At 38.8% G+C, this 20,980-nt stretch overlaps 1 protein-coding gene across 1 annotated transcript in view; it reads left to right on the top strand.

Moving 5' to 3' along the window:
* HCN1 (hyperpolarization activated cyclic nucleotide gated potassium channel 1) overlaps nt 1–20,980 on the top strand; it is a 208,130-nt gene that overhangs the window by 180,491 nt on the left and 6,659 nt on the right. The window contains exon 6 of the mRNA XM_075527431.1: nt 2,360–2,600. Within this exon, the coding sequence (XP_075383546.1) occupies nt 2,360–2,600 (241 nt within the window). The remainder of the gene's footprint in view (nt 1–2,359; nt 2,601–20,980) is intronic.

Below are 20,980 nucleotides of genomic sequence, written 5' to 3'. Positions count from 1 at the left end.
CATGTATTCCTGTACATTTCAAGTTTCATGCAACCATGAAGAAGTCTGCTCTTGGTCTCAGATCTGTCTGCTCCTGCTTAATCTAGCCCGTTTTTCTTACCCATGGAGTCCATACATGATGCAGTGTTTCAGGCATGCCAAAACACTGATAAGAAGGGGAAGTTATGGCAATCAGAGAGGGTGGGGGGGATTGAGGCAGTACAGTGAAAAGTGATGGAAGAGGAGTGTTGTATTTCCATCACTTATAAATAATTCTCAGATAAAATGTTCTTGGTGGAATCGTATCCCCACTGAATTCAATTGGAGTTTAGTGTTTGACTTCAAAGATGCAGTATCTTAATCTTCATTCACTCTATCTTTAACCCAATAATTCTAGAATTAAATCTGCATTAAATTATAATTACATAAAATTATATATTTTTAATATCTCCTTGGCTCATTGCAGAGGAAAAAAAGAGGAGGGGGAGAAAGTGTTTATCTATATAGTGTTTATCTAAGTACATAGATCTGATGCTGTTGAGACCAGGGTTAAAGAGAATCACTGTACTGCTCGTTGTTAAGAATCAATGTTCTTTTCCGCTTAGAGACAGTTGTATTTCCACCTTGCCTTTATAAAATGACACTTTCTTGTGGGACTGTCAGAAGATACCGTAAGTCTATCCTAGGAGTAGCACTAGGAAGTAATTTTGCCCTGTTTTTTCTTTCTTTAATGGAAAATAAGACATTGCTGGAGATAACAGCTTTCTGCTTCCCAGGTGCCTGGTGAGACATTTTGTTTCACATTCTTTTCCCAAGTTCCTCTGGATTTATTTTGAAAGGATGTAATTTCTCTGGGAAAGGCAGTTGTTTCTTCACTCTCAGATCGCACCCATGCTTCTTAATTGCCTCAGTAGCCAATGGCTTCCCTGCAAAGGGAGATTCCCACCTCCTTCCTAGATGCAAGGGGACTGATTTGAAGAACCCATTATGGTTTTGTTGCTTATACTGTGGAATTAGTTGAACTTCCCCATCATGTCTACAAGCAGGATATCACATGGTGGGGGTGGGAGGAGAAGAAAGGAATTTGTCTGAACTGTGGACAAGTATGTCTGAGCTTGCTGCCCAGAGAGCTGGCTGCATGCGCTATATGAGATATATAAGTTTGTGACGACAGATGCATAGGAGATTGAAAAAGCAACTTCCAGCAGGAGTGCAGTAAGCCGCAGTCAAGGGGGTGAGAGCAGTCAAGGGGGTGAGAGCACTGGTAGGTGGGATTTCTCCTTTACATCAATCACAAAGCCTTGGCTTAGTGGAAGAAATGCTAGGGATACTCCACTGGCAATGAAATTATATTTAGTTTTCCAAAGAAGTTAGGTGGCTGCTGGTTATATTTTTCTTTTATTTGCTCTGTGTGCATTTATATACAGATGATCATATATGCTCTTTCTGTCATGTTTGGGTTGCTAACTCAGTAGACATTGCCTGCCTGAGCCCCTCTCCGTGTGTAATACTGATTGGTCTCAGCTCTTCAATACACTGTTAAATCTGTATGACAACTGACCATGTTAATTTTCCTAAGACAAAGTAAGGTCTGCAAGAATGAGCTTGAAACTCTTTCAGAAATTGTTCATTTTTTTTATTTAAAGCAAGTAGGACATTTATAGCTTTTTGGTACTAATACTTTCATGTAGATGTGCTCCTAGTTGGCTCTGTAAATGTAAATATTCTTGGTGGAAGACGCCCGTAAGGCCTGTAGCAGTCTTAGGAAAATAGCAGTGCTTCCTGCATATAAAGGTCTACTGTATATGCATTTCTCTGAAGGGCAGGAATGTATGCCTCTATGTTTATAAAATAAATTAAATTCTGGGAAGGAAATTTTCCTGTTGATTTCCACTAGCCCTGCAGCTAACTGCAATGTACGTTTCTATTACCACTGGAGTTGTTCTGATCAGAAGGATGTTACTGGTGTAATATTTGAAAACACAGGGCTTGCATAACTTTATCACTTAATACAGTTATTGCAGCAGCTAATCTCATTGTCAGGCAGTGTAATTCCTATTTAATTTTTATCTTTCTGTTATATTTTTCCCCTTAAAATCCAAGCAGAATAATAAATAACATGTGAAAAATTGCCTGAAGAAGACAACCTTTCACCTCAGAAATACAAATCAGACTGCACTGTTGTTTCAATCACTTCACTAGAAACACATGAAAATATAATGAAACTATTAAAAAATTAGGCACAGAAAGAAACACAGAAAAGTCCAATATGAGCATAAAGAAATTCTTTGTTAAGAAAGCAGGAAGTCTTTTTTTCAATGCCCATCATATTGTATATATTTGCTGACCATCATTATCATTATGTTTCCTTCCCATTTAGGAGATTGTCAACTTTAACTGTCGGAAGCTGGTTGCTACAATGCCTCTTTTTGCTAATGCAGACCCAAATTTTGTGACTGCCATGCTAAGCAAACTGCGATTTGAGGTGTTCCAACCTGGAGATTATATTATCCGAGAAGGGGCTGTGGGTAAAAAGATGTATTTCATTCAGCATGGTGTTGCTGGTGTCATCACCAAATCCAACAAGGAGCTGAAGCTGACAGATGGCTCTTACTTCGGAGGTGAGTAGGAAAAAATTAATTATAACATTGGAGTGAATGCACTAGAGCAAAACATGTACGGATATCAGACACACAGAGACATCAGAATAAGTCTACTGAGTGTCATTTGCCTAGACAATTCCAACTGCAGTGAAGAATGCACAAAATATTTCTGAATAAGACATTCAGAGTCTGCTTACTGTTGTGAGGATAGCTATTGAAGATGCAGAATGACCTTCCTGAATTTTGAGGTTATTTTGAATTAAGAGCACTTTAACAGACAGTATTTAAATAAAAATACAATAATTTGCATAGTCATTTTATAGCTATTTAAAGGTAAAATAAACAGGATTTATCTTCTTTGAAAAGGGATACAATTTTTGAGTCATAAATGTAAATTACTTCTAAAAGGTAAAAATCACTGTAAGAAGTACAATATTAGGCAGTGCGTAAAAGACCATTATTTTTACAGGATATTTTGGTATTCATGAATATTTCAAGCTGTTATTAGTGCTTTTTCACTGAATTTTAGGCACACAGCAATGTTTGTCCTTCCAGCATACACTGTGAGAAACTGGGCTCCCTGTCTGACTAGGTAGCTCTCTAACAGATGTATATTAACAAAAAACAGATGTGAATTTTAATCCAAATTAAATTCATCTGGTAATCCCAATGAAAAATAGGTTTTCATTTAGATGGAGGCATCTGAATATTTATATTTGGATGAAATATTTTATGTATTGGATGAATTTTTGGATGAAATTTTATGTATAATAATTGACCAGTATGAAAATGTTGTTTCTTGTGACTGTAAATTGTCTTTGTGCAGTAGGATAGTCTGCTTCTGAGAGTAGGAGCAAGGCTGGTTTCCAGAAGCTGACTGAACATTTGTGTGTACCACTGCTGCCCATGACAGTTACAGTTAGTTGGTCATTGTATTAATTTTCTGTTGAATCCCATGAATCATCCCAGAACTGAGTCAAAAGCCTTTCAGAAAATGTTCAGTTGAAAGCCTAATCAGTGGCATTTGGCTGGTATACAGAAGTGGGAACCTTAGAAAAGTGAATTGGGCTCAGTGTTTGAATTGGGCTGTAGAGTTACTTAACTAATCACATTTTAGAATAACATGCTAAAGCAACTCCTACTGATGTGGCCAGCAGGCCTTGTCACTCTGCAGTAGCCTCTGCAAGGTGATTTGTACCAGTATTTGTAGAAGCACTTCAGTAAAGAGGTCTTGTGCTTATCCCACGTGCTTAAACTGTAGATGCTGAAGACAGGAGATTAAGGAGAAAGAAAAGGTAAATGCTGAGGATGAAGAAACAGAGCAACCTTGGTCTTGGTCTTCTCTATGCTTAGCAGTGCCCCAGTTTATGAAAATGAGTTTGCAAGAGCCTGCGTGCTGAATCTGACCATAATACTCCTCTGAACCAACAGAGGATCAGAGGCGATTGCACATGAAAGTATTTTACATAACTGTCAGCCTGTTGTTGCAGTGCAAACGACTACTTAGCTCATCCTGTTCATCCGCTACCCTTCTTAGCAGGAATGCAGATGAAAAATAAGCTATTTGCAATATCCAGACACCGCAAGAACTTATTACACTGTGTACCGAAGCAGTTTTGCTCGTCCAGAGTGCAGCTGGGATGAGACAAGGGGTGCAAAAATGCGGCCAAATGCATCCAAAGCCTAACAGTTGCTGGGGCAAATGGGAGATGATAGCTGCTGCTGGATGTATCCTGGAGAGGAGAGACAAGGAGAGGAGAGGAAGGATGAGCAGACAGGGAGAGAGAAGCTGAGAAAGGAAGTGCCCTAAGATCCAAAGTGTTGTGATTCAGATCTGTTTTAACAAAATATCATATAGCATTGTGAATTCCCAGAAGGGGATTTCAGACCCTGGAGAAGAATGACCTATTTGACTGCAGCTGAAAAGAGAGGAAACAAGCTGCGCATCGGATAACTGCGAAATGAAAAAAGGTTTGGTTTGTCAAAGCAGGAAAAAAAAATTCTAATATTCTATTCTCTTTGGAGAAGACACTCTTTCCCTGAAATGTGTCAGAATTCGAGTAAAGCTTCCTGAGCAATGCAGACACAAGAAGTGTTGCACAGTGGAACAATAACAAGCTGGAAGAATAAGCCTGTGTTCAAGTCCTAAGACCAATAACCCCTTTTTTGCCTAATGGAGACATGCAAAATCTGAGGCTGAGGTATCATTTAAGAAGCTGCAATTTATAACTTCAACTTCAGCTGTATAGCTGTATGGCACAATAAATCAATATCAACTCTTGTGCTCCCACAAGCAAGGGAAGGACACACAGGTGGGAGGGGTGTGCCATACCTGAACGGATCCTTTTTCAATTCTTAAATGTCTTATGAATTGGAAGTTCCCAGTCCCAGCTCAGAGATACTAACTGTTGGATGTCAGTTATGTCCCAGAGCTGAGTTTCCCGGGGACCCTGGCTCTTGGGGAGATTCAGAAGGAGTCCCTGGAGAGGCAGGCTCACCTCCAGAACTCATGGAGAGTTTCACCAACATCCTACCTTGGATTTGGAAAATGTTTATCAAACTTAAAATATGTAAAATGTTTGGATATTGACAACATTGTATTAGTAGAAAGCTGCTGACACCCTGGAGTTGTTGGAGAACTGGAGGTTAATGTGAAAGCCAAGATTTAAGAAGAACCAAAGCAATGTCACCAGTATTTGGGAGCAGCTTGAATGGAGACTGTTGGGAGAGTGACAGCCTGGAAAACCAAAAGTTGCAGTAACAGAGGAAGTAGCTGGAGGTTTGAACACTGAGATGCTGTTGAACATTTAAATTCTCTTGCCTGATCTTTGCTCTTAATTAAAAAACAGGCTTCCCTATGGATCTGGGTGTTATAAGTCTCACATGAAACTAGATAAACCTTACAATTGCTTGGAAATTCTTCTCAAAAAGAATGTGCCTGGGTAACCGTCAATGGAGTAAATTAATCAGATTACACTTCACCTCTGCTTTACATTTTCTGTTGATTTTTGAGGGAGACGCAGAGTGGTGACTCTAGAGAACCCTCCATAGATCTAGGCTTGATTACTGTCTGCCTCTTTCCTCATCTGTGCTTACTGGTTTCTCCTGTCTGGAGGGAAGAAGTAAGTACAAGACAGTAATCAGAGATCTTATGGTTTGTTCGTTGGTATTCCTGTAGGAAGAGCATCCTATCCCTTAACCTTCATGTGTGTTCATAAATCTAACCTTGAACTTTGTGTGCAGGAACGTTCCTTAGCCCAGCAGCATGTCCGATGCTAATTTTCATCCCAACAAGTTTTTTTCAGGCTGCTGACTGAAGGATATTATCATCCCACGTATCTACTCCAAATACTAGCAGGAATTTGAAAGTAATTTCTGGTACTATCCTTTTCCCTAGGTCATGTATCCCCTCCACCTTCGATGGAATACACAAAATGTGTAAGGGAGTGCGTGAGAAATAGTGACTGGTCTACACTCCCTCAGATCTGCAGTCAACATACTAAAAAACAGTATCCCCCAATTATTAGATGATAAATATGTTCAGAAAAAAGTTTGATTTGAGGTTGACTATGTTCTTTCAAACCTTTCAGTAATGACCACAGAGGAAATGTTTTAAAGAGAGTACCATAAATTATGTCTTGAACAGACATAGATCAGTGGAAGGATTGTTTCATAAAGGTTCAGGCCAATCCATTTTCCTTTGCCTTTCACTGACATTTAAAGAAAACAGTAACTTTTATTGCCTTAACTTAAAATCCCTGTCCTCACATGGTGTGCTTGTGTGAGTTTTTGTAGAAGGGACAGGAATTAGGCAATGAAGAATACACAAAGCTCATTTTCACTATATTGCGCAGTTATATAGTCATTTCGACATCAGTGAAATGATGCAGGCCACAGTTACCAGTGGAGAATTCCAGGATTTTGATATACTATAACTGCTTTCACTGGATTCTCCTGGACCATATCTTGTTATTTTTGAGGAAATACAGCAATACTCATTTTTCCTAAATGTCTGTGGATCTTTTTATGTCTTCCTTCACTTGTTCCCCCTGTTTTCAAAAATGTCTTCCACTTCCATGTTATTAGGAATGGGCTTGCTGCTACTTTCAGCAAAGCAGTAAATGCGTCTTTTCTCATTACAAATAAAAGAGAAACTTCCTCCGCTGAGACTGACACCGTTTTCATATGAGGGGAAACAAGGTTGCCCTCAATGGAAATTATGACCTTCTGCTTCTAGCTGCTTCTATAGGATGGGCAGGGAGAGTAAAATGTGAATGAAGAAGGCCAGGACAGAGTGCATTGTCAGGGCTATGTTAACACATAGGACCAAACCATAGGGGAGGTCAGAAGAGTGTGGGGAGTGAGATGGAGGTCAAAGGAGAGAGGACTGTGTGGGTAGGAGTCAGGTGAGTAGTGCAAAGAAATATGAGAGAGAGGAACTGTGAGTGCAGGGGAACGTCGTGGGCATGAGATTGATGGGAAAGGGAAGAACATGCAATGGGCAAGAGCACAGCTGAACAAGACTAAAGCAACCTTCAGAAGTTGGAAAGGAGTGGGAAGGTGCTTACACCTATCTCTTTTGAAGGGCAAGTAGGAAAACCTGACTGCACGTGTGTTTGCAGCTAAGTTGAATTGCAAGCTTGAGACGAACACACTTGAATTCAGCCTTCTTGGGTTGGAGAATAAGAATCAGGAGGCAGGTGAAAAATGTAAGCAATTGTATTTTTAGGGTGTTGTGATAGCTAAATTATTTAATTTTTTGTCATCTGGTCCATGGTTTTGAGTATCTGCAGTTTACAATACTGAAAATGTAAAGTCTTCGTTAAGTGCACAGCAGTGGAGAATGAGAGCTCCCCAATTTTTGTGCATATTTTTGTTTCTCTTCTTTAATGCCCCAGTAGTTCAAACTCATTTATGCAATAATCCCAGTAGTAAATGGTAGGGATGAAATTGCAGGTTTTAGTCCTACTAAACCTTTTCCTCTGAGTACCAGGTGATTGTGTTAGAAATTACTCAAAGGCTTCTTGTGATACAGATTACGTATTTCTTCCTCACTAGACACTAAAATTGGTAAAAAGCAAAGATTTTGAAGTCTTTACAGATGAAGCATGAGAATGTGAGTCTTTTGATTATAGAGAAGCATAGTTCATCATTTACTGAGGCTTTACAGAGCGGAAATAATAATGTGTCTCATGAGCCTAATACTAATCTAATTTACATGATACCAATATACATTGGTATAAACTGGTGTAATACCACTGCTACAAGGCAATTCTGATTTTTGCTGGAGTAAATTATATCAGAATCACTCCATAGTAATATTATATGTGTTGGTGATTCAAAATGTCTCAAGATTAATAACAACAACAAGCATGCAGGAGAGTAATAAACTAAACAGAAATCTGCTTTAGTAAAAGAACTCCTTTCCAACAATTTCCTTCCTCTTACTCAGTTGGTTCCACATGTGGCTTTTAGGGCTCCATTAGTCATCACAGTAACATCTGGCTTTCCAGGTTTTCCCTCCCTTCTGGAAAGGCCTTTTGCGCTCCCTGATGTCTCGTGACCCTTAACTTGTCTGCATACCCCTAGTCCCAGCCCCAGTCTGCTGGTGTTCACATGCGCTCCACTATGGACTGCAAGCTCCTACTTGGGGAACAAAGGAGAAATGCACCATTTTGCCATTTTATAACTCACCTTAGATTGTTAACCCTGCAAACATTAAAGTTAAAGCTGTCCCAAAGCTACTGCAGAGCATGTTGATGAGCAGAAGTGGTTTCGTGATGTCCTGTTCCCCTCCAGCTGCTAGCCCCGTGGAGTCAGAGGAAATACTCTGGGCATACAGTCCTGATCCAGCTAAGCATGTGCGGAACTGCATTTGTGCTTAACCGGTGTGTTAGAGTGGGGCTGACATGCCTACAAAGAGAAAAAGAACTACCCAACCAGAAGTCTCAGCGCAACTTAGTAAAAGGAGGATTTCTGGGAACACGTTCAGGACTCTGCTGTTACTTCATTTGCTTTCTTGCTGGTGGACAGAGGACTGATTGTTCACTGTGGTCTCATCCTGCCCTTGATGTAGTCACGGGCAAAATTCCTCTCCACCTCAAAGGACACAAGATAAGACTTGTGTCCCTGCTATCTTTTCCTTTCTCCATCTGTTTTCCCACCTGTGTTTACACAGGCTTTCCTTCATTCAGCAACCCAGACGTATGTTCCAGGAAATTATAACCCCTTTTTTCTGTTTTTAACAGATACTGTGTTAGAGCTGAAGGAATGCCGGTATTGCTAGGGAAATCCAAACCGAGTGAGTAGGAAGTGTAGGTATATTTTTATGAGTGAGGTCTGGGGGCCCCATGGAGGTTTCATGGTGTTTGCAATTGGAGGGAGTTTCCTAGTTCCAGTAGGTAAGTGTGCATTAATTCATGGTACCCAATTTGTGATGAGTCCATTGCTGTTCCCCCTCCCCATTGTTTTTTCTGCTTTTTTCCCCTATTGAGAATCCCAATGGTATCATGCCACTTGGACTCATTCAATAAATCAATTTGTAACTGAACTTGTATTGCTTAAAAATAATTTTTTCTATGAGTTTCCAGTTATGTTGAACCTGATGAAGTGCATGTGATTTTTTAAAACTCTTTTTATGATATATATGAGAGTTGCTATTGTGAATATGAATATGAAAATGTAATGTCTAACTCTTGCATTGTAATAAGAGACAAATACATGTTTTATTTTACTTATTAAAAGGCAGATATCACTTACTGTGCTGAATATCAGTATTCATCTAGCAAAATCACATATAAATCAGATTCTCATCCCCATCTTCCCAGAATATGTCCCAGGGATATATTATGACATCTTTTCTTTTTTGGTTTATTTTTTATAACCTGTGTTTCATGGAATACTTTAGATTTTTAAATGTTTTATTTAACTTAAATTATTTAATACTGTTTTAACAGTTATCCTTCCACACTTTAAATTCTAATAAATTGTATCTTGCATTTGCTTCAGCTTGTAGAAGGCCAATTAGACAGAATTTCTTTGACCTACCTATTATTTATGGAGCTTTTCCCCATTTCAGAACAGCAACTGTCAGTATATTTTAGACCAGTGCAGTGGAAAAGAATACCATGGGAAATGTTGAGTCACTTTAGATTATATTTTGCTACTTACTTTTTTCTCGGTACACTCTAGGTACTTCCTTTTGATAGACTACTTTTAAAGATTTGCCATATAATACTGATTATAAATAGAGAAAGTGCTGTTGAAGTGCCTGACTGCTCACTGCTTTACGCCTGGACAATGTGATACGATATACAGTTTTACATTTTGCAAAAATACTGCATATGGCTACTCCTTATTCAAGGTAGTGGTGAATTAAGTCTCTGAGTATTCGTACTCCAATCCAATTAATTAATTATAAGTAGCCTCCCTGAGGTGTGATTATTCGCATTCTTAATGGCAAGTACACAGTTAAATGCTTTAAGGGAGCAGGATCTCCAGACCTCCATACCGACTCATTCATAAAATACTTTTCAGGTGAACATTATAGAACATTTTTCTAAAAGTATTGTCTGCAAGAGATCCTAAAAATGAAATGTCTTTTTGGCACAGACTAGTCTGCCATTTTGAGGATACATGTCCTCATGATACAGCATAATTTCTTGTTCTGCATTATGTCGTTCTTTTGACAGCATATTTTATATACAAAATACTATGCAGTCAGAAGAACTTCTTGCTATTCAGACAGAATATTATTTTTAAAAGTCTAAGAGACTTTTTAAGAAGATAGAATGAAAATAACTTCCTCTGTGATGCTAAAAGGTAGAAGTGGGTTTGGTTTTAGGAGTTTTATTAATTAGAAAATGTAAATATAGATTTAACAATATTAATAATAATGCTAGTAATAATTCTCACTATCTAAATAACATAGTCTTCAAACCAAATTATAATTCTAATTCTGTGAATTCATGAACAGTATAAATTTTTAATTTAGACTTTACATACAAAAGAACTAAACACAAGCAAAATATCACATCAGCGCAGCTTGGAAATCTGAGGTGGCCAACACAGATAAACCAGAAGATGATTTTGCAAGTACCTTCAATTTTACACAGTAGAATTTAAACTAAATATTTGAATTTAGATTAAATGTTTAATCTAAATATTTAATTCAGAATTGACAGTATCCGATGATTTGTTTAATAATTTAATGGGAAAAAAAATGAAGTGCGATATTTTTGCAGTCCACTTAAATTCAAGTTGAATAGTTTAATTTGTAACTGTTATTGTTTGCCAAACTCAAGATGACAAGAGCATAACGCTGAATACATAAGGAACGAAGTGGCTTTTTTCAACAGGGAATAGGTATCCATCTGAACAAAAGTAGGCATCAATGAATTACACAAAATCACTTTTGGCCTTTGACCCAGCCTGTATGAAAGCTAAATCTGTACTTAGGCACATTATCTTAGAATCTAAGCTTAATTTTTTTTTTTTTTTAATAAAATTAATATCAGTCAAATTATGAGCTTTTACAAGATAATAAATAGACTTATCTTCATCTCTCTTAGTAGAAAGAACACTTCATTAAAGTAGAATAAAAATGTATAGGTGCTCTGTTACAAATAACAGTGAAGATAAAATAAGGACTTGCATTTCTAGTTTATATAATGATCCTAAGCATCTGTTCTATCAAACAGAGCTTTCTCAGAAGAATTTGAGTTAACAATAGAAAATAGGCAGGATGTAAGAAATGTTATGGGCCTCTGTTTGCTCTAGTCATGAAAACTTGGCCACAGCTATTTTCAGTACCTTCAGATAGAAAAAAGAAAAGACAGATCAGGATGGAACATAAAATGTCTGGTCAGATAACATGCCACTTTTTATAAAGTCAATTGTATTCTAACCATGTATATTCAGCTGTCTTTCTTGATGTAAAACTAATTATGACTAACAACCTTTCTGAAAATAATTAAATTATACTGTCAATTTATATTAAGCATATTACACTGAAATAAGCTTAATAGTGTATCAGCATTAACTTTACAGGAAATATGAGGACTTAAAGACATCCAGTTATATATCACTCTTGTCAAAAATTACAAAAGTCATTAGAGAATGGCCAAAATGGATTGGCTTGTTGCATCCAAATGTGCTTTGAAAATTAATATATGCCTGAAATGTGTTTTTTCATATCAACATTTACTTGTATCACAGTAGATAATATTTTAAAGGCTCTGCCAAGTTTGTTTAATGAATTTCACATGCAAATAATAAGAGGCCTGCTCTGAGTAAGTCTCAAAACATCCAAATTGCAGAATCACAGAATCGTATAGGTTGGAAAAGACCTTTAAGATCATCGAGTCCAACCGTAAACCTAACACTGCCAAGACCACCACTACACCATGTCCATAAGCACCACATCTACACATCTTTTAAATACCTCCAGGGATGGCGACTCTACCACTTCCCTGGGCAGCCTGGTACAATGCTTGATAACCCTTTCAGTGAAGTAAAATTTCCTCATATCCAGTCTAAACCTCCCCTGGCACAACTTGAGGCCATTTCCTCTTGTCCTATCACTTGTTACCTGGGAGAAGAGACCGACCCCCACCTCTCTACAACCTCCTTTCAGGCAGTTGTAGAGAGCAATAAGGTCTCCCCTCAGCCTCCTTTTCTCCAGGCTAAACAACCCCAGTTCCCTCAGCCGCTCCTCATCAGACTTGTGCTCCAGACCCTTCACCAGCTTCGTTGCCCTTCTCTGGACATGCTCCAGCACCTCAATGTCTCTCTTGTAGTGAGGGACCCAAAACTGAACACAGTATTTGAGGTGCGGCCTCACCAGTGCTGAGTACAGGGGCACGATCACTGCCCTAGTCCTGCTGGCCACACTATTTCTGATACAAGCCAGGATGCCATTGGCTTTCTTGGCCACCTGGGCACACTCCTGGCTCATATTCAGCCAGCTGTCAACCAACACCTCCAGGTCCTTTTCCTCCAGGCAGCTTTCCAGCCACTCTTCCCCAAGCCTGTAGCATTGCATGGGGTTGTTGTGACCCAAGTGCAGGACCTGGCACTTGGCCTTGTTAAACCTCATACAATTGACCTCGGCCCATTGATCCAGCCTGTCCAGGTCCCTCTGCAGAGCCTTCCTACCCTCAAGCAGATCAACACTCCCACACGATCTGCTGTCGTCTGCAAACTTAGTGAGGGTGCACTCAATCCCCTCGTCCAGACCATTAATAAAGATATTAAACAGGACTGGCCCCAACACAGAGCCCTGGGGAACACCGCTTGTGACCGGCCGCCAGCTGGAGTTAACTCCATTCACCACCACTCTTTGGGCCCGGCCATCCAGACAGTTCTTTACCCAGCGAGGAGTACACCCGTGCAAGCCATGAGCAGCCAGTTTCTCCAGGACAGTGCTGTGGGAAACCGTGTCAAAGGCTTTACTGAAGTCTAGGTAGACAACATCCACAGCCTTTCCCTCATCCACTAGGTGGGCCACCTTGTCGTAGAAAGAGATCAGGTTGGTCAAGCAGGATCTGCCTTTCCTGAACCCATGCTGGCTGGGCTTGATCCCTCGGTTATCCTCTACATGCCGTGTGATAGCACTCAGGATGATCTGCTCCATCAGCTTTGCCAGTACCGAGGTCAGGCTGACAGGCCTGTAGTTCCCCGGGTCCTCCTTCCGGCCCTTCTTGTAGACGGGTGTCACATTGGCTAATCTCCAGTCATCTGGGACCTCCCCAGTTCCCCAGGACTGCTGGTAAATGATGGAAAGGGACTTGGTGAGCACATCTGCCAGTTCCTTCAGTACTCTCGGGTGGATCTCATCAAAAGGCCCCATAGACTTGTGAGTGTCTAAGTGGTGCAGCAGGTCACTAACCATTTCCCCCTGGATTATGGGGGCTCCATTCTGGTCCCCGTCCCTGTCTTCCAGCTCCAGGGGCTGGGTACCCAGAGAACAACTGGCCCTGCTATTAAAGACTGAGGCAAAGGAGGCATTAAGTACCTCAGCCTTTTCCTCATCCTTGGTCACTGTGTTCCCTCCCCCGTCTACTAGGGGCTGGAGATTCTCCTTAGCTCTCCTTTTGCTGCTAATGTATTTGTTTTTTGTTGTCTTTTACAGCAGCAGCCAGATTGAGCTCTAGCTCAGCTTTGGCCCTTCTAATTTTCTCCCTGCACAGCCTTGCTACACCTTTGTAGTCCTCCTGAGTTGCCCGCCCCTTCTTCCAGAGGTCGTAGACTCTCCTCTTTTTCCTGAGTTCCAGCCAGAGCTCTCTGCTCAGCCAGGCCGGTCTTCTTCCCCGCCGGCTCGTCTTTCGGCACCTGGGGACAGCCCGCTCTTGTGCCTTTAGGACTTCCTCCTTAAAGAATGTCCAGCCTTCCTGCACTCCTGTGCCCATTAGGGCTGCCTCCCAGGGGACTCTCTCGACCAGTCTCCTAAACAGGCCGAAGTCCGCCCTCCGGAAGTCTAAGGTGGTAACATGTTAGTAACATGTTATCACATTGCTTTTCTCAGAGCTGCTATAAAGTAGCGTACTAAACTTTATTCAAGGAAATGGGCTGATAAGAACAAGAGTTGTTTCAAGAAACAGGCTTCTCATTGGTAGGTGGCATAAAAGACAAATTTGGGGCAAAGCAAAGAAAGGAGCATACTTTCAGGCTTGTTGACAAACCCTAAATAAGTACAAAACATTTTTTAAAATAAATATTCCTCTATAAATCCTATCAAAGTTTGGCTCGATGAAAGTTAGGCAATTCTTTTCAGAAGAAAAATATTTCCCCCAGGAAATTTGTGCTATCTCCAATGAAATAAACGTACCTCTCTGCCAATTAGAAATACTATATAGGAAAAAAATAAGACTAGAACTTCTCTAATTAGACCACTTACTGTACCAAACATTTGACATATATATATAAAGGTTAAGCAAATGAAGGCTTGGGAGGGAGACCTTTAGGAAAGAGAGTAATGGAAAGAAATATAGCAAAAGAAGTAATCATCTTTCACCTGTATTTTAGATCAGGAAAATGGTTATAAAAAGCCCATCATAGATACCTGTCTCCAGCTGCTTCTAACTTGTCTGTTTTGAAGGTTCCTTCTTGTCTCGGAGTGGCTTTGGAGACAAACCCTCTTTTTTCCAAATGTGGGGATTGTGTCCCAAGGGTGACATTCTGGATGAAAGGGACTGGTAAAATACTGTTTGTGGGGGGTGCTGGTATCCCTTATCATCTACTTCTTTTTCCTGCTGACCATTTCCTGCCTCAAGAAGACTAAAACTCCTATTGTTACTATTGGTTATTACACCGTAGCATCATGTCATCCTCAAACATAGAAGCAAATATTGTTTTCAGTCCCCATTGCATTCTGTCTTCCTCTCTTCAGATATATGACATGATACATATGGGTAATCTTCATGATGGAGAAATTATCTCATCCAGCAAGGGTGCTGGCAAGCAGGCAAAGATATTTGCAAACAAGAATCGTGTTCCTAACTTGCAATGAGGGGACAATTCCACAAGTCAGTAAGCATGAGTCTCTAGCTTACTGAATGAAATATATTTTTTCATTTTTAATTGCTGTGTTAATAGAGGTGTAATTCACCTTTTTCTAATCTGTTTCTGTTTAAAAAATCGACAATTTCAACCTTGCTGGTTAGGGCACATTTTCCATTTCTTTTATTTGTTCTATTAAATTAAACAAAATAAAATAAATTAAACAATGAACATGCTGAGACCTCATGTGGCAGGGTCTTCAGAGCCAGAAATTTCAAATAACTACAAACAGGCAATAAAAATGTGAAATAAACTAACCTGTTGGGTTTTTTGCTTGCTTTTTTTAATAGGATGACTATATAAGGGCAACAGATATCACAAATAGATAAATTTAAATTAGGTTTAGGTAAATAGTTCACAAAGTGACAGGAGACTGAAACGGAGGCATTAAGGAAGTTGTTTTGGACCCTTAACTGTAATTGGTCATTTTCAATCCCTCTTCAAAATAGTAACTACTCAGCAATGTATCCAGGCCTCCTTCATGAACCCTCTCTCTGGTTGATGAACCTAGATATCCGAAAGCAACTTTACAAACAATTGTTGTGGCATGTTTTAAATCAAGAGGTCATGCAGGCAGTGTCTGTTATTGCTCACTGTGGCAAACTCAGACTGTCTTGTCTGCAATTCCATATTTAGTGTGAATAAGGTGGGAAAAGATGTAGGTTTTGTGTAGCTTTCTTTTGGACAGTCCAGATTACAAACCTGGCTGTAAAAGGCAGTAATTGTCTCCATTTTCATTCTTCCTTAAGTTCTCTCCTTTGCTGCAGGAATATTCCTGTTGAGCAGTGACTATATTTTAAGATTTCTTAAATATAGGACTGAATTCAGAGCTAGATGTTACCTGAGCCTTTTCATTTCCATCCACTCCATAGATCTGGATTTGCGGGATATCACTTCCTTTTTTTTCCCCTCCATCGTTGTGACTAATATGGATGTAAATACTGTTTTGCAAAACAACTGCAAAATAAAATCTGCATAGCTATGTGGCATAGCATTTATTTTTTTTTTTTTTTAGAAAATAGATTACTGAAACTCTTTTAATTTGTGTCAGCTACATCCTGAGTAATCATAAGACCTGGTGCTAGTCATTTTAATATCTATAACAAAAAGCAGCATATCCCTGGGTTTTCCATTTTGTGCACTAGTGATAATATATTGAAAGATAAAAAGAATACATTAAAAAGTTAGAAAAAAATATAGATAGATGCATTTGATGTTTTCCAGACTTTAATAAAGAAAAAAGAGACAGAAATGGAGAAGTACGTGTTAAAGCAATCATGTTTTTTATCATATGAAACAGCTTCTCCCCGTTTTCTGTATTAAAGATGGTTAAGTCAACATAGAACTGGGAAATCACTCCATTTCTGAAAGAATGGGGTGTCTAGAAGCTTACTGGTTTTTTTTTTTTTAGTTGCTTGAAGTTTATATAGTCCTTTCCTAAAGGAAAAAACATCACTCACATTACCTGTTGTAAAACTGGGAGCAGAGTGCCCCGAGCCAAAGGTCCTTTCCTGTGACTGGCACACCCATTAGCTAGTTTCTGGTCAGTGGACAACTTCAGTAGCTGGAATGAAATCAAGAACTATTGGTCTTTGCCCCATGCCAAAGAGTTGCTGTTATGAAGAGTTACGTTAGAAAAGAATAACCTAAACCTGGTAGTTCTGGGAAACTTACTCTGAAGACTTACGAGATGGGTGGATGGAAAGAGCTTTTGTACATCTAAGTTTTGTCTGTAATAGTTTAGTAACTCATTGCTCTCTATAAAATAACAATATCCTAATCCACTGTCCCATTCTCATAAAGCATCCCCAAATACGTTAGATCGACTGACCCAAGCCTTTGAATTGCTTTGATTTTCCATCTTTCTTCTGCTGCTGAAAGTAACCAGATGGTCTGAATAGCCGCTTGCCCATTTACACAGCAATGTATGTGCCTGCTACAAGATGAAACTAGTTTCCTGCTGAGGAACTGAAGCAATAGTCAGCTCTCCTCATCTGGAAGGACACTTCATTAGATCCTGTAATGTTAAATATGACAGATGATGGGAAGCCTGTTACAGCTTTGGAAGGGGACAGGGCACTTAATGAAGTGCTGTAGTTTGGAAATGCATATAAACTGCTGATTATTTTTACTTGATTTTAATATGGAAAGCATTAGATGGCTAAAATACTAGTTTAACTCATTTATTCATTACTACAAAAAATTAATTCCTGCACCTGGTAAATTGAACTTTTGCTTTAATTCTGGTCTTTGTGTCCTTGCAAAACAAAGCTGTGCATACAGTAATAATTCATTGTATAAATTCTCTACATATTACTATATGCCATCCTAAGCTAAGAAATATGTTCCATGGAGACAGGACCGGTTTGGTGTCCTTTAATGAACCGGCTAACTACTGGACTCATAACATTTCCTTTATCAACACCGTTTATCTGTTGGTGGACACATTTCCTCTGCAAGGCAACTTTATATTGTTATTTTGATTTTTGATTTTTCAATCTCTAGTGAAATGTTAATGTGACATAGAAAGTTGAGTAATTACATCTGGAGTATAATTTATATGGAAAATGAACTGACAGTTAATGGATAGGTGCCACACTGTCAGATAAACTGTACTGCCTCCCAGAGTAAAAAAGGGTTTTTCCTAGGTCTATATAAAGCGGAGACAGGAAATTATTGCTAGGGTAGCCAGCCCGTGTACCCATCCAGCAAAGACTAAGAAAGCAATGCAACACCACAAATGGTGCTAGAGGTGAACCACGCCCACATCCCCAGCAGTTATTTTCTTGAAGAAAAAAGATGTTTAGGAATTGCATAGCAACATGGGAGGGGGAAAATTATCACCTGCAGTGGCATATCGATACAGTCCACAAGAACAATGAACCTGATCTCAGTTGGAACCAAAACTGTGGCCCTTACAAAAGGCCTACTAATCCTAATTCTTTAAAGGTCATCCTGTGGATTGTGTCATGCACCTTAACTCATTCAGGTTTTCCCGAAATCAGTCTTCCTTAGTGCTCTCTTTCAGGTATGTAGAATTTCCTATCCAGAGTGTTCTGTCACACTAATGCAATAATAAAATATGATCTACACATCCCCTGTTTTATGAGATACAGATATGGGCAAGCTTCTTTAGAAATTAATGGTGTTCCAAAAACTGAACCTGATGCTCTTGCTGAAATACTGCCCTAGAATCACAGAATCATAGAATCATTTGGGTTGGAAAAGACCTTTAACATCATCGAGTCCAACTGTTAACCTAACACTGCCATGTCCACCACTAAACCATGTCCCATGTATGTGTGCCACTGATATACTGGTGATCAGTTTTGATTATTATAATTACAGTCTTCAGAACAGGCTTAGCTTTAAACTTTTATCATTGCATTTTTTAGTCAATGTCTTGACACCAGAAAGTACATTCTATTTGAGCCCTTTTCCATGTTCTTTTGAGAGCTGCATTGTTCTGTGGGAAAGATCTGATGCTAGCAGCACACAAATTGCGACTTTCACAGACAAATTAATTACATTTGTTTTAAATATGGACTGTAAGAACAAATGAACATTTTTAGCAGCATTTAGTGCTTTCAAATAGTCATTTTTCATTCGTGCAGTGATTGACATTTGTTTCAGAATGTTCTAGGGAACAGTTGTCCAAAGAGATTAAATAATTAAAGTAAAACTAGCATTAAGAGTTGAATTACAAGTTCATTGTAGCCTAATACATAATTATTAATTGGAATTGAAGACATTCTTTTGTTTGGAAAGGAAAGATAGAAGTATTTGACACTTCGAAAGTGTCAGCATGAAGGCAATGCACCATGCCAACCACAGATGGGAATATTAGTGAATAATATGCTGCCATGGCTTTCTTTTTATGCTAATAGAGAACTTTGTTTGTCCAAGCTGTTTGAAAATAGTCTGTGCCCTTTGTGTTTCACTGCACACTCCTGTGCTATTATTTGTATTTCATAGTCTGTTTCAATCAATTTAACATCAAGGAGAGCATAATATTTGAGGGCACCTCGTGTACTTGATGCTGCTAAAACTCATTTTAAATATATCACGGATATTATCATTACTTTGTTCTCTTAATGAAATCTATTGTTTATTTATTTGTAAAAAAAATAATTACTTTGATTTATTTAAAAGAACACAAGTGTTTGATGGGAACACATTTTGTCATTCTGTGTTCTTCCTCTCTGGTCCAAGTAAATGAGATTTTATATATTATGTCTTATTAAGCCCGAGAGTTTGTTCCAAACAAATAGCTAATAGATGAAATGAACTTAAATGCAGAACACATACAATTAACAAGCACATTAGTCTTGTGGCCCAAGTACAAATGATGCTATTGATACGTATAACAAAGCAATATAGATGATGTATCAGTGATTATGATACAACTCTAATCAGTCAGGAAACATTGCTGGAAATGCATTACATGGGTATTCTTCACATGGTACTTTTTCTGTCAGAAGGATGTAGTTCATCTTTTGAATGAGACCGTTCAACTGGTGCAGAGAGCACAAAGCTTTCCCTGCTTCCTGAGCAGGCAGGCTCCACGGTGGCACTCCCTGATCAGTTTCTAGGCACTGGGACATTTGTCATATCTTTTCTGACCCATCCTTTATTATCTTATCTGACTAGAAGACTCTATTATGGGTATTAAGAGCCTTCCAAAAAACTGTTCTTCAACCAGAAGTTGTGGGCTGACAGCGTTTGCAGAGTACAATGTATAGTTTTCAGTGATTCTTTCCATTCCCCTTACTTGATATGAATAATAGAAGACGAAAGAAGGGGAAAAAAAAATTATATTTATTGCAGTAATATCCATGAATTCCATGGCCCCGTTGTCCTGTGATGAAATCTAACATTGTCTCTAATGGTTTCTTCCTATCTTTCTTGTTGAAGTAATCTAAAATACAGTGTTCTAGATTAATAATGATGAAAACAGTACTTTCTCCATTTTTTTTTACAGTTTTCAGAGTGGCTGGGATCCATAGTCAACTTTTGTTTTGTTTTGGGCATGTGATGTTTTTTAAACTCAAGTACTTTTATTTGTTGCGTGTAGCAGAAGACTCCTCCTTATGTCTCTAGTGTCGTTTGCAGCAATTTTAAGTGAAGAAATCTGAAAATCAAGAGGTGATCATTAGTCACACAGATTTTCCAGCTAGTTAAGTTATCTCTAAATTCAACCATGTATTGTAAGACTTTATTCTGTGTGAGATCTAAAGAATATCTCAGGAAATGGAGGAGGCATTCACTGCATTTAACTGCTCCCTTTGGGCAAAACGTCCTTCTCACTCTTGTAACTAAAATGCAGTGGGTTCAATCAAAGGAGAAGGGGTCAGGATGAGCTAGGGGATGGAAGAGGAAAGGACTGCCTTCTGTTTGACCTGGCTGGCTCTTTACAGTAAACTGTCATTATTTCATGGGCATCAAGTTTTGTGAGGGACATTAGGTCAAGACTCTTACAATACCCATTAGTCTCTACAAATTCTCCCCAAAGCTGTTGAGGTTTAAGTACGTTCTGTGCTAGTACTGGTCCCATGTTAATTTACTTTGATTTATCTGCTGTTATTTAAGCATCTTAGCCCCTAAGCCTTCAGGGTTAGGTGGCAAGTGGAAATTCTTCAACAAGAAGTATGAGCTGAAAAACCATCAAGGTTCTTTACATTCTAGATTAATAAAAAAATTATTTTGTTAAAGACATAAAAAAAAACAACCTATACTAGCACTTTATAGATCTGAAGTAAAGCCTGCAGAATTCTTTATTTTTGTTAATTTTTGTTAAATTTGGTTTTCCACACTTGAGAATTATAGTTGATTGAGATTGA

Source organism: Mycteria americana, chromosome Z (genome assembly GCF_035582795.1).
Source record: "Mycteria americana isolate JAX WOST 10 ecotype Jacksonville Zoo and Gardens chromosome Z, USCA_MyAme_1.0, whole genome shotgun sequence".
Taxonomy (NCBI): domain Eukaryota; kingdom Metazoa; phylum Chordata; class Aves; order Ciconiiformes; family Ciconiidae; genus Mycteria; species Mycteria americana.
Note: the sequence above shows the minus strand (reverse complement) of the source record. Positions and strands in the feature narration are given on the sequence as shown.